Here is a 26036-nt window from a genome sequence, read left to right as displayed (position 1 = left end):
GGCTTGTTTAGCCTAGAGGGAAGACAACTAAGAGGTGATACAACAACCATCTTCACATACTTAAGGGGCTGTCGTATAGAACAGGGTAGTCAACCTGTGTTCCTCCAGATGTTCATGGACTATAATGCTGGCAGGGGCTCATGGGAATTGTAGTCCATGGACATCTGGAGGAACACCGGTTGACTACCCCTAGTATAAAAGATGGAGCAGAGTTGTTTGCTGTTGCCCAATACCAAAGCCAATGGGCTGAAATTAATTCAAAAGAATTTTTGGCTAAATATCCTGAAGAAGTTCCTTTCAGTTACAGTGGTTCCTCAGTGGAGCAGGCTTCCTCTGGTGTTGGGTTCTCCTTTGGAAGTTTTAAAGCAAAGGCAAGATAGACAGAAATGCTGATTTTATGAAGGGCAGATTGTGAGTGGGTGGGCAGGAAGGGATGTGCCAGTGTGGCCCTTCTCTTGTGGCTCTTCCGTGCATACGCAAGGAATTGCTAAATGCCACTGAGGGATGATAGGTGAATTCCCTCCAGGCCAGACTGTATTCTGGAGATTTTTTTTTGGGGGGGGGTGGAATCACCTGGGTATGAAATTTGGTCGCTGTAGGTAAGCAGGTAGTTGCAAGTTCCTGGGAATGGACTAAATGACCCTGGAGGTATCTATGATTCTATGACCTTGTCCCTTCCATGCCTTGATGTTGTTTTGTGCCTATTCTACTGAACTGACAGGCAGCAGCGGCATGCTGGATAGAGAGACCTGATCCTGCATCACAGGCAGACACACAGGCCCTTCTGGTGGCAGGGGATGCCATAACTTATCAACATTACAGCAGAAGACACTCACCTCCTTTTATCATTGAAGAAGTTCGGCTTGTCAGCTTGGACAATGACCACATCAAAGAGATCCCGCCAGTCTTTCCCGACTATGAACTTCATGCCTCTGTCCCTGCAAAGATCAGTCCAAAATATGACAAGTACAAATATGACCAGACTGCCTTTGTTTTAAAAGTGACATTTGATAAGTCATCGCTGAGAGTAAGCTTTTTTGGTTCATGTACAAAGCCAGCCACCTACACAAAGCTGCTAGGACTGTTCGTGATGAGGAACATCTTCTTTCCATGGTCTGCCAGTTTCGCCAGCACAGCACGCGTCTGCTCGGCATAACAAACGTATTTCTCTAGAGGGAAGGAAGGTTTGGGGGGGTGGGGAGAAAAAAACAAGTTACACAGACCAAATCTGATGACCATCTTTTGCTCTCTTCCTTAGCACATTCCCAGTTAGGACTGCAGCATCTGAATTACAATAGCATCAGCAGAATATAAACCATCTTGGGGATTTACCACAGAAATAATTCACGCGGAAGTGGACAATGAGCGTGCACGGGTTTAGCACATCTACAAATACGACTAAGGGCCGCATCGGGTGAGATGACTCTTGCATGCAGGGCCGCACTCCTGTGGTTGCACTGCGCAAGCCTGTTGGAATACTGACAAATTTCCTAAATGCAGCACCTGGCCAATCAATCACACATGGCCCAAATATCAGCTGTGCTTGCACAGAATGGCTGCATGAATTTCAGCCAGCACACTTTATGTTACCTAGGTTACTGAAAGCAGAAGGGATCATATTTAACAATTCTCTGGTAGGTTTGCTCCTAGGCATTAATTCTTAGATGCAGGGCCTTGAGGGAAGAGGCATGCATTCAGCACCTAAGAATGTTTCTGGAGTTTTGAAATGGTGTTAAGAAATCAGCTTCCGGGCTAGGCCAGTACTCTAAACAAAGCCTGCAGAATGTTAGAAGGAACTGTATAAGGAAGCCAAAAGTTTATAACTATTGCAGACTGGAAACCTGGATTCCAGAGATAGCATGACTTTCTGAAGCATTTTGAACTGCATACTATTTCTTTTTCATCTAAACATTTGAAAGAACATTTTACATGCTGAGACTTCAGAATGCTAAAGCCCCAAGAATCTCACAGTGCTAATATGTGGTGTACAAGATGAACTCCAGATTTGTCACATGTGTGTTATTAAAAGAAAAAGAAGAGCAATGTCTCCTGACACTTGCTTACACAAGCATGAGGGAATTAAAGGTATGTACTGATTTCTGGGACTCTGGAGACCCAAATTTAAATCCCCACTCAAGTACTGAAGTTATGTATCCAGTTATGCTCTCCTTCTTGCTAATATAAACCACAACATAAGGCAAAGCATCTAACATTCAAGCAAGACTGGAGAAGTCTCAGTTGTTGAGAAAACATCAAACAATGATCCCCAAATCACTTAAAATTGCATACTGTCTATAAGAACCAAGGCAAATATTTGTGCGATTTGGCATCAAATATCCAAGCAGTACCAAAAAGATGTGCAAGCAGCTTTTGCATTCTCATTCTCCATTGCCAGTACAACACCCCAAAACAGGGGTAAGTCAAACTGCGGCCCTCCAGATATCCATGGACTACAATTCCCAGGAGCCCCCTGCCAGCGTTTGCTGGCAGGGGGCTCCTGGGAATTGTAGTCCATGGACATCTGGAGGGCCGCAGTTTGACTACCCCTGCCCCAAAACAATGACCTTTACATTATTATTTTATTCATTAAGACATTTATATCCTGCTTTTCCTTGTAGTTCAAGGTGGCATACAATAATAGCTAAAACACTTCCAGCAGCTGCGTGTCTGCCTCATGGAAGGATGCACAACTTCCCACTGTGTAATTTCTTCAGAAGTATGAACCTGCAAGCCTTGGGGACGCATGCTAGTCAAAGATGACCACTTCCTGCCACGTGCTAGTCAACGATGACCACTTCCTGCCACGTCCTAGTCAAAGATGACCACTTCCTGCCACATGCTAGCCAAAGGCGACCACTTCTTGCCACACTGAACATGCCTCCCCACAAAATCCTGGTCCATAAGGTGTCCTTCATGACTTCCAACTGGCATGGAAAGAATCCGGAGGCCTTTAAAAGCGATGTGCATTTGGAGAGACCGTTTTGGCAACCCTGTTGCGATGAATGCTTGAGAAAGCCCAAAATGCCACTTACAATAACCACAATTCTAAAACCTTCAGCACAAGAGGGAAATGAAGCCTCTCTCCACAAAACCCCCAGTTGGGCTTACCGATATCTGCTTCAATTGCTCTATACATTATTCCTTTGATGTGGACATCTCTGATGGAGTCCTGGCAGGAAAATGAATGCAAAATGTCAGTGAGGATGGCATACTGAAACCTATCTGGCCCACCATGCAGCATTAACGAATGGGACATCTTCCAGGTACAGCCTTTGGCTCGTATTATACTAGTACTCTGACTGGTTGCTAGGTGGTCTAGAACTGAGGCAGCGAAAACTGCATAAGATGGCAGATGTGAGAAAAGATGGTTCCAGAGTTTAGAGAAAGGAGCAAGGGGAAAGAGGGGCAACCAATAGGATTTAATTCCAATCTGTGGTTCTCTCTGCAAGGGTTTTTATAAGCCAATCTTTGAGTTAAAGAGTTCTACATGCTTTATTTCTTTAAAATATCAATAACCACTTTTCTTCCACACAGAGCTCAAGTCCGCTTACGACAAAGATAAAACACATTGAATGAATAAAATCATTAGAAATCACCTTTTAAAATCAGAGTTCTGGACTGCTTAGTAAATTTAACTAATGGCTTCACCGCCTTCAGGGCAAGATGACAGCCAACCAAAGTCAATGGCTGTAGGTTGGGAAGCAAATTTTCTCAGGCTTGGTTTAAATACAAGGCTGGCAAGATAAAAGCACTTTCCCGGGGGACGTCACAATTGCACTGCATCTTGTCAAAACTGGTCGACTATTTGTGCACAAGCATAAGCCTGTTTTCACCAGACATTTCCCATATACTTTGCAAGCTCATTTCAGCAAAACAGATCTCCAGTTCTTGAGGCTGCAGAGATACTTTGTCACCCAGATTTTTCTGGCAAGGAAAATGCCTGACCTATTTTGCTTTCCAATTATTGCTCCTATATATCAATTTATAGAACAGCTATAAATAGGGTAAGGTCTTAATGTTTAGCATGTGCTTTTTTTACATATCACATTTATATATGCATAGAGGCACAAACCTCCCCTTTATTTTCGCAATAGATTTAGAACTGCAGGGACAGGATGGTTAACAAATCGCTAAGTCAGCAAACTGAGAGACATAGCCCAAAACAAGCAAAAACAATTCAGTGAGAGAAGGTCAAGTGGATCAGTACCTTCACATCTTTGTAGAGATGAACGGGCTCATAGTCTATGTTGTTCTTCAGGAAATACTCATTTACACAAGACAGGAGAGTCATCTCAGGTAAGGAGAAGATATCCATGAACTGCTTCATGGTGTTACCTTGCGAACTCTGTGAACAACCACACAGAACTCAGACATGTGCCATAAAAGGCAAGAAGGCTTAAACACAGCTTTACTATTTGCACTGAGTCGGTAGACAAGGCGAAAGAAAAAAAAGACTTGAGTTTTCATAACTGAGGCAACAATGCCTTTTATGCTGAGCACTGACTCACATCTGAATGATTCTTGTATGCAAGCAGCATGAGCAGCTCCCAGGAGAATTAAAAACTCTGCATGATGATGGCCACCATGGCTAGAATACAGGTTTTCCAAAGCCAGGACAGAGGAGTCAGAATACAGCAATAGCTAATATCATGCCCACATATGGTTGCCAATTTCTAGGAGTGGCCTGGAGTTCTCCAAGAATTACAGTTCATTACCATACAAGAAAGATTAGTTCTGCTGTGGCTGGAGGAAAGAGCGGATCTGGAGAAAGGATTCAACAGCATCACAGAGCTCCTTCCCCAAACTCCACTCTCCCCCAAACTCCACTCTCCCCCAAAGCTCCACCCCCAAGTCCCCAGAAATTTCTCAGAGTTGGCACCCCTGAACATCATGGTACCCAGCTGCATATTCCCAAAAGCAGAGAGCTAATTTTGGCTTTCCTAGACCTCACTGGGACCAGGTACCATTTGGAAACAGCTGCCCCCAACACAGGAGGATGCTGGTTTAGAACCTCCAGACATTAGAACCTCCCCACCCCCACCCCATAGGATGCATCTGATGATTCCTCGGGATTCCAGGAGCTCCCACAAGTTCAACATAGATGGGGCCCCCAATACACAGCGACGCAGAAAATTAAGCACAGAAAACCTAATTACGTTGCCCTATGGAAACTTTACTTCATCCAAATATATAAGCTTGTACTTTTACCTTTCCATAGAAGTCACTCATTTGTTCCAAGGGGACATGGGATCCATCGTACATGGCAATGACTTCTTCATCTGGGACGACACTCAGTCCTCTGGCAACACCAATAACAGCTTCAGTGCCAAAGCCAAGCAGAACATTTTAGGTAGCTCTCTCGTGACAATGTAGAGATTCTACACAAGAGCCCTTCTGGTACATAAAGCAATGGGCCATCTTAGAATATGCCTGTCATTAGCTGATGTCAGAGACTGTGCAAGAACACTAGGCCCTGCCGACCAAGGACAGACTGCACCTCTTAAATTTGCATTTCTTCCTTGAAAATTAATCATCCTTTATTATTAGAGGTCCTCAGCTGTAAGGTTTCCCAACACAGAGCAATTTCCCTCTTTGTTTTTATCACCGTTTTGAAAACAAATAGATGAGACACTATGCAAAGCCACAATCCTTCACTATCTTAATAGAGTGCGGTCTGACTTACAAGTACAGGAAAATAAACTCTAAAGCACAATGAAAGTCATGATTAGAGCTGCCGCTCTGCAATTAGCAGGAGGAGGAAGAAAAGTTAGCAAGCATCTGCTTGGCAAGATTTAATCTGACACTCCTGCTTCCTTTCAGCTGCAAGGAAGTTGCCGGCCTGGCTTTTCATAGGGTTAGTGACAGTATGAAGATGGAGAATCTCTCCCCCTACAAAAATTTCAAAGACATTTGGAAATATTTTATGCATAGCTGGGGGCTTATGTACCTGTTGCTGTTATACCACGCAACTGCTCTCTTTTGTTTTTGTTTTTGTATTATTTACTATTTGGGCTGATTCCCACCCCCCTTCCCACTGCAGATTCCTCCCACTTTGCCTCTTTGCCGTTCATCTATTTATGGAAAACATTTTTATGCCGCAAAATGAAATAAAACAGAACATTAAAACAAGGTAATTCAAACTCCAGCAATTCAAAAAGACAGCAGGGTTAATCAGCAGAAATCATCTCGCCCTTCTCCTCTTGGAATTAAGTGATAGACACAAGGAGTAGAAGCCATTACACTTTGCGGCAAGACCTACCTACATTTATATCACACTTCTCAGTCCTTCCAACCACCACCCTTCGTTTTCACAACAATGCTGTCAGGACAGTGAGGGGGGAAGAGCCTGGCTGTGCATGACTGGCCCCCCTGGTGTCACCCAGGTTGCTTTTGTGGCTGCCTGAGGAATTCAATTCTGGTCTATCAGGTCCTAGTCCAACAAAGCTATGGTACCACATTGGCGCTATTAAAGATCTGTTTTATTTTTCCACTGATACAAACCATCTTGCCAGAATGGATGAGTCACCACAAGAGTCTACTTCAAACACGACTTCAGAGACAAGAAAACAGACAGAAGGCCAGACAAGATGTCAGTTTTGTTTTTATAGAGCAGCAGCAAGGAACGGCCTTTCAAGGTTCTACTGGGGCACAGTTTGGGCTGGCATCACAGCACAGGTGAAGAGGAGGACGTGCGCTTCCCTTTTCACACATGCTGCTTTCCTATGCTGGAATGGCCCCAGGGCAGGGTTTCATGACATCCTGGGGTTCCTTGATGGCCCTGGAATGGTTTCCGAAATGGGTGGGAATTCATTAATTTTTAATATATTTTTAAAATCTGTTAAACATTTGACCCACCTGTCCCTCCCAAAATGCCAGTGATGGGCCTGGAGGAGGTGGGAAGGGGAGTGGCCCCAGACTGGCATGTACACAGCTCTACTTCCCAACCATATTCTGTATGATCATCTCACTTCTGGGGTTTCTCGAAGCCTGAAGAATGTGTTAGGGGTTTCTCAATGGTAAAAAGGTCAAGAAAGGCTGGCCTAGGGAAAGACGAGTTATTTGCCTGATTTTGATGTTGCACATAGTGTGGACAGAAGGGACATAATGGGTAGTTGGAATCTGAAGGTCTTCGGCAGGGGTAGTCAAACTGCGGCCCTCCAGATGTCCATGGACTACAATTCCCATGAGCCCCTACCAGCATTTGCTGGCAGGAGCTCATGGGAATTGTAGTCCATGGAGATCTGGAGGGCCGCAGTTTGACTACCCCTGGTCTTGGGTATTGAACATTTTATTTGAGGAGAGGATCCGATAGGTTGCAACTTATTTAATGAAGAGCTATATACTAAGAGTTTTAAAAACAGATGGACACAACTGAACAGATGATTTCTTTGGGATATAGCTAAATCCTTGCCTAAATCTGAATACAGTCACAATGTCTATCTCCTACAGAAGTAACACAAACAGTAACACAAAAAAGGGACTCTCAGCAGATGTAAAAACTAGCACTGATGCAGCTTTTTAGAAGATCAGCAACTGAACAGTGAAGTATTTTTAGCAGTCTTCCTGTCCAATTTAACAGCTGGAAGCGAGGATATTAATCAGTGCCATTTGGCCAGCCAGCTCTCCTCAGTCCACAAGCCAAAGAACAGATTTGAGAGGCTCAGCCAATAAAAGCATCTAACTGCACTTAGATGTTCTCTCCAGCAGAGGACTGTACAGCACAAGAGCACCTCCGAGGGTAACTACACTGAAACCACGGTAACGTTTTGAGTTACCACCAACAAGGAAGATTGGGCATAAATGCAGGAATAGCTTGACTCACCTGTACACGGTTCCTAGCTGAATATAATGAAAAGCATCGATCTTCATCAATAATGCCTTTAAAAAAGATCAATGAGACATTTCAGGTGACATTAAGGTCTCAAAGAGATTCTGAAAAATTACATCAATTATACGACTTAGTGGCGTATTTCAAAAAAACCCCTCTACTTTCATTAGAACTGGAGCACATCTTCCAGGTGGGAAAACTACAGGATCCTGGCTAGTACATGCTACAAAGCCACTAGCAATCCTAATTCATTATGTCTTTCAAAACCAGCAGGACTACTAAATTCCATCTGATCTTAGGAATCAAGTAAAGGCAGCTACTCTAGAATAGGCATGTACATTCAGTTCTTCTGAACACAAAACCCCCACCTAATTGTTATTTTTTTCAGTATTTCTAAGTCAAATGCAGATTCTCTCATTTACTTTGACTGCTGATACAGCTGACTGGAGTAGAAGCCAAATTTAACGGTATCTTGGCCCCTATTCAGCCTTCTGGAATATTTTTCCGAATCCCAATATTATACTGATGTTGGGATGGAGGATATCAGGAATACCAGTATTTTGGGGATACAATATGCTCGGACTCTGAAAATGCTACTTTTTTAATGCCAACTCTAGGAGGTCATAGCCCCCAGTCCGCAAGACCTGAGCAGAGCTGAACAATAGGATGTTTCGGTGGTCATTAATTCATAGGGTCACCATAAATTGGAGCCAACTTGATGGCACTTCACCCACACACACACCCATTTCCATGAAGTATTTCAACCTTTAGTGATCAAACAGTACAAAAAGGAATTATAAAGTAGATCTCACTTCAATCTGGAAAAACACAGTCCTACATCTTTTCCAAGCTTCTCACAAATAATGGGCAAAGAACTAAAACTCTATCTCCTGATAATAGGATAATAGGATAAAGCATTAGAGAAACTCAACGATACTATATTATACATGTGGTTCTCAAACTGTGGTTTGTAATGATCTCACAAGAGAATTGTGAGCCCAGGAGGAAGAGGGATATGGCACACTGGGAGAAGTAGCTCTATAGCACATGTGGGCTTGGTGGTGGTGGTGGTGGAAAGTGCCATGAAGCAAATTTATGGCGGCCCCTTGGGGTTTTTAAGGCAAAGGATGAACAGAAGTGGTCTCCCATTGCCTAACTATGTAGTGACCCTGGACTTTCTTGGTGATCTTGATCTCTCACCCAATTATTAACCACAGCCAACTCTGCTTAGCTCCTGAGATCTGACAGGGCTTGGCCATCTATAATGTACAAAATGGCCATGAAATACTGAGCCCGTTGCTCATAAATGTTATATATACTAAAAATCAAGAAAAATATAAACTTGTTCAGTCTTAACTCATTTTAGGTTATGGAGGAGGTGAGTAGGACACAGCTCCTCTTAATGTGGGTCCTGAAAAAGATCTAAGTTCAGAAGTAAGGTCTCAAGTTTTAAAGCCACTGCATTACTCACAGTAGAAGTTCCTCATTACATTGTTTATACTTACTCGGTGCACATCATAATGAAGCCCTCTTATTGCGAAGTTGGGATCATAATCATATTTCCGTATTTCTGCAGGATACTATCAGGGTGAGAATTAAGAAGTCAGCTTAAAAACTGACATACATGCCAAATAACTATGCTCACTAGTCCTCAACATGGCCCATTATGCACGGCCGCCGAAACGGCGATTTCAGGTCAAATGGAAAACGCGGAGGGGGAAGACGCGACGCATACCGGTTATACACGGGGCGGGGCGCGACGGCGGCAAAACCCAGAGTAACCGATTATGCACGCGCCGATCCGGGCGCCGCGTCTGGTTGCGCCCCGCTCACCCGGAAGCTGCGCTTTCTTCCGCGTTTCACTGACGCGGCTTTTTCGGCGGCATGCACCGAAGCTGCAGCCGGTTGCAGCCGGCTCCGTGCGTTATCCGTGATTTTAGTCGCCGCCATTTCACCCCGAATGTGCGCTAAAACCCCCGTGCATAATGGGTCCATGTGGTATTTTGTCTGCTTTGCCACTGTGCAAATTGAAAATGTTTCTCTAAAAACATGCCTTTTTGTAAAGGGTTCAAACCCATCTACCTGAAGATCAACCTGCTATTCTCCACTGAAATTGGACTTTAAGGATGCCAATATAAATCTGACTCTTGTTTTATTCTCTTAATAAGGACATTACATCTTGATTGCTAGCATTGCGGTGGTAGAGCAAACTTAAATGTTCTGCTGTTCTCTGAACCAAGCCAAGTTAGTGTTGAATTTTGGCTTGTAAGGCAGTTTGTATCCATCCCTGGTTATCAATATAACACTCCTGGCACTAAACACTGGCAACAATATTTTGGAGTACTCTAATAGCCCCGATTATGTGCAATGATCTAATTTCCTATTTACTCCAGGGATATTTATAGACACACATATATAGCCATTGACCTTTGGACTGCTAACTGTTTCTCACACAGCATTGAATCCTACACTCAATCCAGGTAGAATAAAAAGTTCACATGAAGCAGCAGAGAAGAACAAGAACACACATTTGAGAGATTTAAGCGATACAGAAAGGTGCTCTTGGGAGCACAGCACTGGAGCAGATGCAGTACAGGAAAGCGACTTGGATGGCAGTTCGTTCAGCTAGAAAACCTTATAGGCTGAGAACAGATGACAATCTAAGTAAGATTTTCTACTACAAACTAGCTGCATTTTGCATACCGTTGTAGCAATTTCATTAATGGGACAAGCTGCAGAGTAGGGGAAAGGAATTTTTTTTTAAGGGAATGCCAAAACTATATTTAATTTCCTAAAACAGAACCTGGTCCTAAAGAAAATCTGAATTTAATGCTAATACAAAAACCTATGATTTGGAAGAAACTAGGTATTACATGTAGTCTCATCAATATTGTAAAAGTCTCCCCCCCCTCGATTTCAAACTCCAAGGCCACAGGTGAAAACTAGGATAAAAGGAGCCAGCACAGGGGTTTTACCTCTTCATCCTTTCCCCCGCCCCCACGAGGCTTTGTTGTAGGAAAACAACATAAGAAGTGGGGTGAAAAGCTCTATTCCTTCACCAACAGCAGCTGTAACTGGGATCTGGACTAACCCGGGTTTTAATTACTCTACTTGGAAAGGTTCTCGGCTGGTTTTAGATGGTCTGATTTTATTGTAAGCCACTTTGAGCAACTTGGAAAAGTGGAATCGAACTTTAACAAAGGAGAAACAATCTTGAAGTAATCATAGAACTATGGGCAGCACAGTTCTAGCTTTTATTTCACATCTATTAAAGTTATGTAAAAGATGCTTCTATGTTTAAACCAGACAATTGACTTCAGGGGGTTAAGTGTTGATAAGTGGCTCAACATATGCTATATTTATTATTGTGGCATTTCCACTGGAACTGGGACTAAGAAGTCATCACTGGTAATCCAGTAGGACGATTTGCTTGCGGCCTGGGAAGTTTCTTACTGGGAGGGGCGGGGAGAGGGAGCCGCAGCCCGATGCCAGGGCCTTCCGGGCCGCAGACCGGTGGTTGGGAACCACCGCTTTAGAGGCTGTAACGCTTTTGGTCCTGTTTTAATGTGGATCAAGGTTAGCAACCTAAAGGTATTGAATTGTTGGTGCTGTTTTATTAGTTCAAGACCCCTAACCTGGAATTACTGAATTGTAGCATGTTATTTAGATTCAGGACATCTTGCTTCAAGGGCAGAATAGGCTCATGTTTCCAAAGTAGTTTTAGTACACTCTGCAGTACATACATACATTTTGTTTAACATTTCTCACAAAATAAACAAAAGCAAACCAGTTCTAAGCATATTCTGAACACAAAAAACAAGCAAGACCTAGTAGTAGTATGTTTTATTACGGTCATAGACCAGCATAAGATGATACAGAAATATCCATTAAAAACAGGAATTAAAACATCTTAAAATATAACAGTAGAAAATAGAATAAGGTAGATAAACACAGCTGTCTAGTTCACTTAAAACAGACCATTCTATTATGAATTTTGATCGCTGCTGCGCAGAACTTGGCAACTCTATAAGTTGTATTATTTTCTATATCTGCAAGCAGCAGAGAAATGTAAAATTCTCCTGAGTGCCCTGGGAATCTGCCTAGCAGCGGAAGAATTAGACTAGTTCGAATCTCATTATAGAATCGACATTGAAAAAGAACATGTTCCATGGTTTCTACATGTCCAGAGCCACAGGTGCATTTCCTTTCGGTATAGGGTATTTTCCTATATCTTCCTTCTAATACCGCCGAAGGGAAGGCATCACAACATGCCAAATTGAAGGCCCTCCTATGACTAGGTATTTCAATCTTGGAAAGATATGCCATAGGGAAATATGAATATCTATTGGGTTCACTAATAAATGAAAGATGGGTTATTAGCTAGGTCCTGTTGGCGTTCTATGTCGGTCAATCTCTGCTTAACAACTTCTTTGGCCTGATCATATCCCATACTTAGTAGGAGCTAAGGAGAGAACCCCAAGAGTGTGATTTTAGCTCTGATGTTTCGGTGCCATGACGATTGATAGCCATCCTCCGTTGTTAATGGGGCAAGGCCACAAGGGAAAAAGGACAATCTAAGCCAGTAATTTAAAGCAGTCAGCCATACTCTAGCCTCCATCTTCATGAAACCTGTCTCAAGTCTCAGAGTAACATTGGAGACACACTTTGGCACTTGAAGAGCAGATCTTAAAAATTTAGATTGAACCCTCTCTAAAGGGGCCAAGTTTGAGAGGGGGCCCAACTGTGTGCCATATAATAGTTGTGACACTGCCTTGGCGTCAAATAATTTGAGTGCTGCAGGTATATATTGTCCACCATTTGATCTAAAAAACTTAAGAATGGCATTTGCACTTTTCTGTGCGTTGTCTTACCCGATGTTCATTGATCAACAGATCCCGGGCAGCATTGAAGATCAATGTGTGCAAATGCTTGGAATAGAAGACCAGTGTGTAGTCATAATCAAAACCGTAGATTTCAATGTCGGAGAGACTCATTTCATTGTTGGAAAAGATTGCATCCGGATTCAACAAGTTACTCATTATTGACGGAACTAGCTCTGTGGAAGTAAAAAAAAAAAAAGATCAAGCTCTAAGAATGGGAGTTATCTAATTCTAAAATAGGATGTCGTGGAAAGAAGAAACTGTGGACACATGATGATTTTACTGTGTTAACGCCTGAACGATACCTGTTTGAGAATGTCAGAGAGATTATACTACCTTCCTCCATGGAACTTAAGCATGCATGGTTGAAATATAATTGGCATCATCCATTTAGACTTAATTTAATATAAAAAATGAGTGGGTGGGTGGTAAAACAGTAGGGGGTTGCTGCACAATCGCAATAATCACTGGAAAGATCCTCAGAAGAGAGAACCCCCTATTGATAAAGTTCTTAATTGATGTGCTCCTTAACAGAGCATTTATTGAGTCTATTTTCTGCCTCTTAAATTTGTTTGCCATTTGTGTTCTCATCACAACAGTGAGCCCGTGTGCTATAATGGTTATGAGTGTTGAACTACAAGCATAGCTTTCATCGTCTCCCTTGTTTTAAATATCTGCTGTTTTAGTGGTGGTTTATTTATCCTCCCCAGATCTGTATCTCTTTCTGTTCTCAAAAAAAAAGATCAAGATATACCCTTTGGGGCTAGAAAGACAGAAATATTCATAGTCAGTAGCAATTATCACAGCTTAAGTAGTAGGACTCCAGGGAATGGTAGAGGACAGGAAGGCCTGGAGGATCATTGTCCATGGGGTCGCGATGGGTCGGACACGACTTCGCACATAACAACATAACAAAGTAGTAGGGGTACTTAAAATGAGATTTGTCATAGTGGTCAGTTGTCTGAAGTCAGTCAGGGAATGTGTCTTCTTTTTTGCTTTTAAAATATAGTAATCCTGAGCCCAGGACTACCTTCATCAGGGTATTGTAAAGATAAAATGGGTAAGTCTTTTGGCATGAGACAGAGAGAGACAGAGTGATCCAAATACCCACTGAGTTCTATAGCAGAAGGGGGATTTCAACCTTGGTCTCCACTTGAAGTCCTCAGTTTTGTCCACTACATTGCAATAGCTCTGTGGGAGGTAACTACTCAAAGGTAGGAACAGCTCATACTTTCAATCTTCTTTTTGTTAAGTCTTGTACTTCTATACTGATTGATGGCCATCTGCATGATTCTGATAACTGTCTCAATCCTCTCAACTAGAATTTCTCAGTTAATTATGCATCTGAACTCTAGCTCACCTTTCCTGATGACTAATGCCATGCTCTGGGCTCTCTCTACCTATGTATGGTTGAGGGATTTCTGTTTCATTATATCTGATGAAGAAGTGGGCTTGCACACAAAAGCTTATCCTTATCCATGGATCCTATATATATTTCTGAAACAGCCTGGGGGGGTGGAACCTGTCCAGCTGTCCAAGTTGGAATAGGGCCAATGAGGGTACAGCCAGCCCTACCCCTGGAGCTCCCGCCCTCTGTCCCTGGACTCTAGGCTCTTTGCTCTCAGATGCTCTTCAGTGCCTGGAGCCAGCAGCAGGTAAAAGGAGAGGGCCCTGGGCAAAGGGTCATGGTGGAGGGCCTACTAACGAGGGCCTCCCAACCTGCTAGGCTGGCTCTGCTAACAAGGGCCTCCCAGCCTGATGACTGCCTGCTAAGGAGCTCTGTCCCAGCCTTGCTAATGAGCTGGCCAACCCCCGTCCACCCCACTTGATCCGGCTGCAAGCTGCAGCCCAAAGCTACCTTAAGTGGACCCTTTCAAGGCCCATTCTTAGGAAGGGGTTTGAAGCTAGTATCTTGAATAAAAATTATTGGTCTTAAAGGTGTCACCGGATTCCAACTTTGTTCTACAGTAAACTCAGCTGATGAAGCCAGTCAGAAATTGAGCCACAGGGAAGAAATATACCTGGATGGGAAAGTCGCCTGTTTATTTCTCCTCTCAAAAACCTAACGAGGTCACCCATAAATCAGCTGTAATTTGACAGCATTATCCACTAGACATAAGATTAACTTTTAGTAAAATTTCTGGCGCCCTCTTCTTTTTCTTTATGCCACATATTGGGGGCAGGGGGACTCTAGTATTCCATTGGGTAAAGAGGATGTGCATTTTTTAAACAGCGGGACACGAAGTGGAATCGTGCAGCTGAAAAACAGCACATACCAAGAAGGAGTGTTTTGAAATAGCCGATAAAAGGCCCAGAAACAAACAAAGTTTCTACTTGTGGCTGCAAATGGAGGACAGAGTTTGATGGAGTGCTTAACAGACTGCAAGGAATCTTAAAGCTATAAGCAGCACAGTTAACCCAGAAAAAAATGTATAAAATCCTGCTTAGACAGCTGAGGCAGCAGCAGTTTAGTCACTCTTTAAAATCTTTGTGTCAAAATGACGCAAATGGCAAGCAGCCAGCCAGGGAATAAGAAGGAAATCTAAGTATCTACGACAGGTTAAGCTGTAAAAGCATTCCTTTTTTTTTTTTTGCTGCCTCAACCTCCAGCAAGGGGAGAATTGCAGGTTTTTTTTTTTTCATTTTAAGGAGACAATTCAGAAATATGCTTTATCAGCACCATCAAAGCTATGCATGAGCTATTAGGGCAGCTTTTTAAGCCCACTGTCTAAATAAATTCAGCCACCACTATGGGGCTCAAGCATTCTTGGAAGTTATATTTTAAAGCTTGTAAATCTTTTACACTCTGACCTGGATAATCCAGGATAACCCTAACTCATAAAATCTAAGCAGGATTGGGACTGGTTTCTACCTGGATGGGAGACCACTAAGGATGGTAGGTGAGTTTCTTCCAGGCCGGGCTGGATTCTGGAGATTTTTGGTGGAGGGAACTGACAGAAGTGGCATCACCACTTGCACCCTTTGCCCTCCTTTAACTCCCTCCCCCACCTCTGGGTGGAGGCAGCCAGTTCCCTAGCTTGTGGCCAAGTCTATAAAGGTAAGAGGGGAAAGGCCACAGACTCCCCCTGGAGCTCCCACAGACCCCTGGTTGGGAATCCCTATCTTAGAGACTGGTTTCTACTTGGATGGGAGACCACTAAGGATGATAGGTGAGTTTCTTCCAGGCCGGGCTGGATTCTGGAGATTTTTGGTGGAGGGATCACTTGGGCATGAAATCAGGGTCACTGTGGGTAGACAGGTAGATGGGAGCTCCTGCACTGTCTAGGGTGTCGGACTAGATGACCCTGGAGGTCCCTTCCAACTCTGATCCTATACAAATGCAGGCAATGGAAAAAACCTTCTGAATGTTTCTTGGCTCGAAAACGCAATGAAGTCACCATAAATAAGCTGTGCATTGACAGCAAAAAGTAACACATTTTTAATGCAAGATGTTAGCCTCCAATGATAGCAATCAGTGACTAATGGGTCTGAAGCCACATATGACCCCTGTCCCAGCCGCAAAGCCACCATTAGCATGTCCTCTCCCCAGCTGCCAACCTAGAAGAATTGGGGGTGGATTCCTATCACAAGACTTCTTAGTAATCTATTACTACACGGAAATGATATAATGATTTGTTATCCCAACCTCAAAGTAGCTTCTAAAGTAATGTTACCCTCTAGGATTCTGTGGAGAAATCTATCCATCACATCTACGGAGCAAAAAGAGGCTGCATATAATGATCTTATTATTTGTAACATAAAACAGAATGCCATTTTGGCCAGTCCTCTTGAAAGATATTATGCAGTCACAAAGACTTTCACAAGTATATTTATGCCACATATTTCACGTCCAATTGTTTTTACAAAAGCCAAGTTCCTAACCTTGTCAGTGAATTCAAGCATACATTAAGCTCAGCATCCTTCCTAGACACAAGTGCAGACTCCTGGCCTAGACCTCTTAACCCCTTCATACCCTGCCAGCACAGGCATTCTGCAAAACACAAGTCACTTGTGCTACCCAAGTTACCTATAAATTATACGACTTTCTACATCTCTATAGACAAAAGGTCTGGCTGGACACCAGGTTTGCAGAGATCTCTTTGGACTACTTTGTAACTTACGATGTATAATGTAACCTATGTGGAGTCCCACCCTGGCCTGGATGGGCCAGGCTAGTCTAATCTTGGCAGATTTCAGAAGCAAAGCAGGTTGAGCCCTGGCTTGTATTTGGTTGAGAAACTTCCAAGGAATATTAGACATAGAGGCAGGCAATGGCAAACTACCGCTGAATGTCCCTTGCCTTGCAAAGCCTACAGGGACAGCTGTGACCTGATGGCACTTCCCACCAGGTGGAGTGCCTCCCTAAATTAGCTTATAGGGAGAGGGGCACAAAGACAGGTTTAATTGACACAGCTTTTTCAGCTCCAGCATTTGCATCAGTTTTTTCTCCGGCTACAAAACAGCTTTGAACAGACCATATAACTGGCAGATTGATAATGACTGCCAAGAGTTGTCACTTTTGCATACAATTAATACATATCAAAACATGCTAAATGACAGCGATGTTTAGCTTCACAATTGCTTTACTGTTCGGGTTGTTATGTGACAGTGATGTTCCTGGATTGTAGTTTTGACCTTACTCCAGTCCTTCAGGCTTTTCTACCACAAAGAAGGAAACTCCACTGGGATATCCTTAATGTTACAGAACAAAAGTTAGCTGGAATTTACTTTTGACTTAAGTGTTCTGCTCCATGGCACCTGCAAGAATAAGCAGCAAGAAAAACTCTATGCAGGAGAAAACAAGGATTTATATATTTGTCTACTCATTGTAGTGCCACTTAAACACATTTCCAAACCTAGGTAGAAGCAGTTTTTCTCACAGTGCTGCACTGCATTAGGCTGTTTCCCTTTCAATGACAGTTTAATTAAAACGTTATTGCACTTCTTGGAAAGGCAATTATTAGAATGATTCACAAGTGTTTAAAACAAATTAAAGAGCTGCAGCCCAGGATAATGAGTTTCCAATATTAAGTCAGCACTTAACCAACTAACTGCTTTACAAGAAGGAATTTTCTACTGCTCCCGAAAGATTAGGACCAAAGCAAATGGTTATCAACACAGAATGCAGAAGGCTGCCTGGAGAAACATCCTGTAGCAAAGATATTCAAGCTAAGAAATGTAGCAAGTACAAAGTCTGCTTTGAAGATTCTTCTATCTCACAAAAATATATTCAATTTATAGGTAAAGTTGATCTTAATAAGGAGAAGAAGACATATTGGTTAATAAACTCTGTATGTGCATACATATATGTATGTGCATACATATGTGTATCTGTATTTATTTGGCTATTTGGTTTTATTTGGCTATTCTAGACCAGTACCGTTACCCATCCAGAATTCATTTGTGTCAGTCACTACAGTTATTTTCAGTAGTGAAAATTAAGATTGCATTGCAAGCTTCAAGCATCTCTGTCCCTTTGCTGGGATTAATACATTTAATTGGCTTACCAGGTCCCAGGCAAAATGGGTCTTTCAGAATTATTGTTTCTGCCAAGAATGCCCATGAAAAACGCAAACATTTTGCTCTAAGCATGTGTGTTGCTGCAAACAGGAGAATTTAGTCAGCACTGAGCTTATCCTCTTTGGACTGAACTACAGTTCTGGGATAAGTTCAAAGGACTTCTTTCTTTCCCCCTTATTCCCCTCAAACAGGGGCAAAGGTGACTCTAGGTGACATTTTTGGCAAGAAAATGTTCGGGTATGAAAAAATTAAAACGCATTCCCCCACCCAGCAGTTTGAGCACTGAATCAGAAGAAGGGAAAAAAGCTGAACGGTAGGCAATATGCAGCCTTTCGATTGCAGGTGCTATAGATTCTTCCCTACATAGCACAGCCACTTCTTTTCCAAATGCAATGTAAGATGTACCCGCACAGCGTGACTCACTCGCATGGGTCCCTCTTCAGAAAATGAAGCAAGTTGTATACTTTGCACATCCAAGCACACAGGCATTTAGAAGTAGAATTACCTATTCCTCTCAAGCATGGAAGCTGCCACTCTTAAGAGTGACAATTTTCACTTTTTATTGGAAAGTGGTGGAAAGTGCTGTCAAGTCATGGCCAGCTTACAGTGACCTCATAGGGTTTTCAAGGCGAGACCAAACAGAAGTCATTGGCCATTGCCTATTTCTGATAGAGGCTCTGGGCTTCCTTGGTAGTCTCCCACCCAAGGATCAACCAGGACTAAGACTGCTCAGCTTCTGCGATCTGATGGGATCAAGCTAGCCTGGGCAATCCCTCCCCTAAACCAATTTTCCATTATGACACAGGCCTTTAAAAAGTTGCATCTAAGGGGTTTTTATTGGGTTTTTTTTTAATCATGTGTCCATTCTACCCACTTGCTTCAGATAATTACAATATTTTGCCATCTGATCCTTTTTAATACATTTTATTATGCTTATAAACATCTACAAGTAACAACATCACCACTGAACAAAAAAAATAAAACACATACAAAAAAACACAAACATCACAATCACAACTTAAAATTTGACTTCCCACCCAGCTCACCCTTCTGACCAAATAAACCTTCCTTCTGTGCTTAGAGAAATTAGTGTTATCCGCTGATCCTTTTAACTGGAGATGCTACAGATTGAACCTGTTGCATGCAAAGCAGATGTTCTACCCTCCTCAGGGGACTGAGACCCAAACTTCTGTGTTCCACTTGACCTGGCCATTTCCATATAGCCATCCAGGAGTAGTTTAAGGATTTGCAGTGCCCATAGCACCAGAGTCTGTCCAAGGATGTATGGGGTCCTAGAAGAGTACAACAGCAATGGCAGAAACAGTGACTAGAACTGTGCTCAGAGTATTCCATACCACATGGGCATTATAATACTGGCTGCTCTGTTTTCAATCCCTTTTCCTAATAATCTGCAGTGCAGAGTTTGCTTTCCCCCCTCCCCCACTGCTGCAGCACCCTGCTACAGAACACATTGTGGCCCTTTTACTAAGCTGTCTTTCCCTCTCAGCTCTCTGGATCAGGCTTTATTTTATTTATTTACTAGATTTAAAGCCCATTCTATAGGAAAATACAATGGGTGCTAGCATGCCCTCTCCTGCTCCTGGCCCCCTTGCAGCCCTCCTGCCAGCCCCCACCCCCACCCCGCCTCCCCCCAGCTTCAGTGTGGGGAAAGGAGCAGTCCCTGATTGGCCCTTTCGAGGTTTTATCCCAACTCACCCCGCCCCTTTCTCCGCCCACTTAGCCCTTACAGCTTTATTCTTACCACTCCCGTGGAGCGGTTTACAGATTTATTTTTCACATTTATATACCACCCTCTCCGAAGGTTCAGGGCAGTTTACATGGACCTGAAGAAACTATACATAAAACAATACATATAACTAATTAAAGGTAAAGGTAAAAGTATCCCCTGTGCAAGCACCGAGTCATGTCTGACCCTTGGGGTGATGCCCTCTAGCGTTTTCATGGCAGACTCAATACGGGGTGGTTTGCCAGTGCCTTCCCCAGTCATTACCATTTACCCCCCAGCAAGTTGGGTACTCATTTTACCTATAACATTAATATTATTGACTGATAATAACAAAGTAACTGTATAACATTAAACAATAATAACATAAAAGGTCCAGGAGTCTTGGTGGATTTTTGGGGGAGGGAGAGGAAGGCAGGGTTCCTCGACCAGGGTTTCATGAAAACCTGGGGCTTCTTGAAAGGGTTTCCTGAATGGGTGGGAGTTAATTAAAATGTTATATATTTTTAAAATTTGTCAAACACTTTTCAGATTATATGACTATATATGGTATGTCAGAAAAAAACCCTCCCAAAATAGCCAATGATGGGCCTGGAGGAAATGGGAAGGGGTGGAGCCCTGGCTGCGCATATATACAGCTAGGCTTCCCAACCATATTCTGAACGTCATGCCACTTCTGGGGTTTCTCGAAGCCTGTAGAAAGTTTTAGGGGTTTCTCAATGGTAAAAGAATTCAGAAAGGCTGACCTAGATTAATAACCCCTCCTCCCACAAAAAACCACAAACCTTATATCAGAGCAACCAACACGTATGGTGCATTCAAGGAAAATCAGAAGGAAACAGATACTCTGAAGTTGCCTTGGAATCAGGCAAAGTGAGAGAATTAATTTGCACCTCATTAATGAATGCTTTAATTCCTAACAGCTCTTGTTTCAGTTAGTCTGGAGATGTTGCAAGCAGCTGGTAGACCAGCAGCTAAGAAGCAAATGGCATGTATGAAAGAAGCCCTAATCATTTCCCACTTGTGAATTGGAAAGCAGTATGATGATAAAAAGAGCCTCTTGAGGCGCAGAGTGGTAAGGCAGCCGTCTAAAAGCTTTGCCCATGAGGCTGGGAGTTCAATCCCAGCAGCCGGCTCAAGGTTGACTCAGCCTTCCATCCTTCCGAGGTCGGTAAAATGAGTACCCAGCTTGCTGGGGGGTAAACGGTAATGACTGGGGAAGGCACTGGCAAACCACGCTGTATTGAGTCTGCCATGAAAACGCTGGAGGGCGTCACCCCAAGGGTCAGACATGACTCGGTGCTTGCACAGGGGATACCTTTACCTTTATGATGATGATGATGATGTCATCCATTCAGTCATATCCGACCCTTGGCGATTCTATAGGAAAGTTTCATGTATAGTTTCAGTTATATGTAAACCGCTCTGAGCCTTCGGGGAGGGCGGTATAAAAATACGAATAAATAAATAAAGTTTTCGCCATGTGTCCCTGTCTCTGAATGCTTCTTTTAGTTGGTTCATGGCAATCCCTGTATCGGCTTTGATCGTGTCGAGCCAGCGGATCCTTTGGCGACCACGTTTTCTTTTGCCGCTGACCATTCCAAGCATTAATGATTTTTCTAGCGCGTTGGATCACATGATGTGTCCAAAGTAAGTGAGCTTTAGCTGTAATATCTTGCCTTCTAATGACATAGTTGGTTTGCTCCTCCCTAAAACTATCTTGTTGGTAATTGTGGCTGTCCATGGTATTCGCAGCATTCGTCTCCAACACCATAATTCGAAAGCATCTATTCTTCTCCTGTCTTCTTTCTTCAGTAAGCAGCTTTCTAAATTAGCAAGAAGTAACTTTTCTTTCTTTTCCCCTTCTTGCTGTACATCTCAGCTTAAAGCATACTGGCTTTCCTTAGCCACAGTCCGGACAGTATCCATTATCAGAAAGCAACACAAGCAAGCTCCAAGCGATCGTGTAGCCATTTCTCCCTGCAGCACAGGCCAGCTTGGATGCACGACTATTCTTGCCAATTCTCATTTCCCAAATAAACCAAGGATTACCTACAGGATTTCCTCCTGGTAATTTTCTCAATGGAAATCAGATATGCACCCCCCCCCCCCATGTATGTTTATATTACATCACATTGCCATACTTAACTTGCCACAATTAAACTTGGCTCATCTTGCTGTTATGTCGTTAAATGCATCAGATTTGCACGTACGGAGTTCCGACATAAAAGGCTACTAAATGGACTTTGGATTTGATATGGCAGGGTGAATATTATGTCCGTAATAAATTTATGTCAACTCCCAGTTGTAAACCAGGCCAAACCCAGGCAATGTTGTCCTTATGACTTCTGCATTTTAAGCTACCTTAAATCAGTTTCCTCCTAAGATTTGACCAACAAAAACATCTTGCAGCAGGACATCTACATCTTGCAGGACATCAGCTTTCTGGCTGCCGTGGACACGCCACCCAGTGGGAAGCTGGCGCAGGGAGAGGCCTTTCCAGTGCTGTTCGGCCCCCTCGCAGAGTTGGCGGCAGGGCTTTGCGGGAGGCTGGCGCGGGGAGGGAGCCGGTGGGGGAGCCTTTCCGGTGTCCGTTGAGCTGCAAGGAGGGAGGCTGGCGCGGGGAGGGACAGTAGGGAGACAGCAGTCTGACTTTTCCGGCTGCAGTAGACCTGATACCAAGAAAAAGGGGGGTTGTGTTCGTATGGGGGGCCACTAAGGATTTGGCCTGGAGCCAAGTGGGCAGCAACCCAAAAATGTTTGGGAATGACTAATACAACCAACCACTTTTTTGCAGCCCTTTGCAACATGGATCACCCAGAGTCACTAATTGCCACTATTCATCCGGGATACATAATTGCTCATGCATCTACTAATATAAGAGTGTTCAAGTTTATGAGTTCTCAGCAGCGCAGTTTTCGTTTTTATATCTACAACTAGATATTAAGCCCGCTGTAGTCAAAATACAGCGGGCGTAGGTAGGTGGGTGGGTGGAGGGGTAGAAGGAAGGGAGAAATAGAGCCAGAGAGAAAGATAGAAAGGAAGAAAGGGAGGAAGAGAGAAAGAGATGAAGGAAGAGTGAGAGAAGAAGAGTAAGGAAGGAACGAAGGAGATAGGAAGGAAGGGAGGACCAAGGGAACGGCGAGAGGAAGGGAGGGGGCGAGGTGCAGTAAAAGGTGGGGGCCAGGGGTGCGAGGGGAAGGCTTGGTAGGGGCAGGGGGCAGTTGCAATGGGTGGGTGGTTGTGGGCGGGCAAGCGGCAGCGTGTTGGGGGGTGGAGAAGGCGGGTGGGCATGGCGGGTAGGCATTCAGGAGGCAGCCCCCCCCCCGGCCACTTGGCGCACCGGCGACCCATCTGGGAGGACCTACCCCGCTGTGGGCTGCGCACTGCGTTAGGTTTGGCTGGTGCGCGTTCCAGCCGCCAGCAGCAACACTGGGGTGGGGAGGGGGCGAGGGCGGGGTGGTGGCGTGATGGGCTGCGGGACAATCATTGATCATGTTCACATTCTAACACACTGCTTTTCAGGACTGGATCAGACTCTATGAATACACATTTGGCAGCAAACATGTACACAGCAAGACCCACAATCAGTACCAGCACCCCAGCTTACCAATATTTCACATTTTTGCTATAATCATACTTTCCAAGTGTAACCTTTTTATATGCATAAGATAATATATGGCCATATGCTTTAAGGCTGCTGACAACATTGTCCTCTCAATAACTTTTTATAAGAAGTGTTGCATGAAAGCCTTGCAACCTCTTCCATTTCCACATGAGATGAACATTCTCCATATGCCATCTTTGATAGGACTATTTTTTACTTTCTAACTCCCACTCAAGTCATCTGTCACATTATGTCACACTTCTAAACAGAGTTTATATTTCTTTAAACAGTTCCTCCTCTAATCTGGTTTTACTTGCTAAGGTACTGAGGTGAAAATACTGGCTAGTCACAGTCGACTAATGGTGACCCCAAATGGTTTTCAAGGCAAAAGACGTTCAGAGGTAGATTGCCATGGCCTGCCTTCACGTCATGACATTGGTATTCCTTGGAGGTCTCCCACACAAATACTGGCCAAGGCCACTTCCGCCTAACTTCCAAGATCTGAAGAGCTCGAGCTAGCCTGGACCATCTAGTATTGGCTACTAGAAAAGATATTGCTTGTCAAGCATCACAACTTAATTTATCCCCCAACTACCTTCTGGACCCATTGGATGGTGTATGTAAACTGCCCTGAGCCATATGGAAGGGCGGCATAGAAATCAAATAATAAATAAATAAATTCACATGACCACTGACATAAGAGGCCCTGAGCATTCTGGTGTCTACTGCCAGATTCAGCTTTTGACACGCCATCATAGATGCACATTTTCCATCCTGCCATGGAATCACTAAAGAACAGGAGCCAAAGGGCTTGGTACATAGAACAGCGGAACACAAGAATCTAATAGTATTTTCACATGCACATCCTCCATGTCCATTTCAGAGTGCCAAGCAGCATGCATGGAATTACTGCATTATGTCCTCATAGCAAACATATCTGGCTCCAGAGGTTTCATCAAGGTCACAAGTCAGCCTCACAGGGATGCATGTTCTTATGAGTCCGACATGCTGTTCCAGCACACCACTGGGGTTCTGAGCAGGCTCTTGAATGGTCCGGATCAGGGGTATTAAAACTGCAGTCCTCCAGATGTCCATGGACTACAATTCCCATGAGCCTCTGCCAGCAAATGTTGGCAGGGGCTCATGGGAATTATAGTCCATGGACATCTGGAGGACCGCAGTTTTAATACCCCTGGTCCGGGTGCTCCATTCTGACACCCAAGAGCTGGCCACCCCAAACATCTACAGGGCGTTTTCAAGAACTAGGAGTCTGCCCCTGGACTAACTGCCTTTGACTGACGAAAGATCACAAATAGCATCACCAGCTTTGCCATGCTAGATGTGAAGAAACACACTAATAGCAGGAAGGAATTTCTAATGAATGAGACTCCTATTTCCAAGGCAAACAATAGGTGGTAATGTCTGAAGGCTGTTGATTAAAAGTTATAACGTGAATATTTGAGCAGATTCCCCACTCCCATCAGCACGGTCTGTGGTGCAGCCTGCACTTGTAAAAGGGCCCCCAACTTCAAGGTGATGACAGATGAAAGAGCGGGTTTGTGCGCCAACTTTGCTCAAGAGCGGCGCCTTCTCCCTCCCGGTGCAAAGCCACGGAGAAGAAGCCAGGAGGCTGCCGCCCCTGCCGCCCGTGCCCGAGGAGCTCCAGCGGCGGGGACCCCTCTCCCCCCGGCCTCGACCCGCTCACCTTTAGTCACTTTTTTGGCCTCGTTGTAGCGCGTCCACAGGTAGCTCTTCATATCCGGAGGCGGAGCCGAGGGCTGCTGCGGGGCCAGCGTGCAATAGGCGCCTGCCCTCAAGCTGCCGCTGGAGCACAGACCGCCGGCGGCGGGAGGAGCAGCCCGCCGCGCGCACGCCTTCCCCGCTGCCTCCAGCAGGACGCGCCCCGCGGCGGGGACGGCCATGACCGGCGTCCGGCAGCCTCCCGCAGCCGCCTGCCAGGAATCCCCGCGGAGCAGGAGCAGCGCCCGCTTGGCCGCCGCCGAGCCCGCTCTCTGCTTCTGCTGCCGCTGCTGCACCGGCTGAAGTCACTTCCTCAAGCCACGCCCCCGCCCGGGCTCCTTCTGAAGGGGGGCCGAGGGGGCGGGACCGAGCGCGTGCCAGCGCGGGAGCCACGCCCCCGCCTTCCCCGAAGGGCCCAGTGTCGCGCGTCCACTGCAGCAGCAGCAGCACTAGGGCTGGGTCGGAGAGGGCGAGATGCATGGATGGGTGCAAGGGCGGGAAAGTGGAACTGGGGTAAGCCGCAGACCCGCGGCGGTCGGGCTGATGCAATCCTGGGTCGAATTGCAGAGAGGCGTCTGGAATGGGTGGGCCGGGATGTGCCCGGCTAAGCCCACAGCCGGTGGGAGCGCTGTCGTCGCCTTCACGAGACGGGCTGGGCCACCTGGAGCCCGTGGATTTAGACAGGCCGCATAAAACCGCAGGGCTCGTCTCCTTTGA

The 26036-nt window shown here is 44.6% G+C and overlaps 1 protein-coding gene across 2 annotated transcripts in view; it reads right to left on the bottom strand.

Moving 5' to 3' along the window:
• The window catches only part of NT5DC3 (5'-nucleotidase domain containing 3), a 37724-nt gene extending 12086 nt beyond the window's left edge, over positions 1-25638 (bottom strand). The window contains exons 1-9 of one of the 2 annotated variants that reach the window (XM_077339749.1): positions 25285-25638; positions 12700-12884; positions 9334-9408; positions 7823-7878; positions 5209-5299; positions 4208-4345; positions 3109-3169; positions 1067-1169; positions 837-938 (exon numbers count right to left, since the gene is read on the bottom strand). In XM_077339749.1, the coding sequence (XP_077195864.1) occupies positions 837-938; positions 1067-1169; positions 3109-3169; positions 4208-4345; positions 5209-5299; positions 7823-7878; positions 9334-9408; positions 12700-12884; positions 25285-25501 (1028 nt within the window). In that variant the 5' untranslated portion in view covers positions 25502-25638. The remainder of the gene's footprint in view (positions 1-836; positions 939-1066; positions 1170-3108; positions 3170-4207; positions 4346-5208; positions 5300-7822; positions 7879-9333; positions 9409-12699; positions 12885-25284) is intronic. The other variant, XM_077339748.1, reaches the window with a different exon arrangement.
• Positions 25639-26036: the final 398 nt, after the last annotated feature.

This window comes from Paroedura picta, chromosome 5 (assembly GCF_049243985.1).
Source record: "Paroedura picta isolate Pp20150507F chromosome 5, Ppicta_v3.0, whole genome shotgun sequence".
NCBI classification, from domain to species: domain Eukaryota; kingdom Metazoa; phylum Chordata; class Lepidosauria; order Squamata; family Gekkonidae; genus Paroedura; species Paroedura picta.
This window is presented reverse-complemented; position numbering and strand designations above follow the sequence as displayed.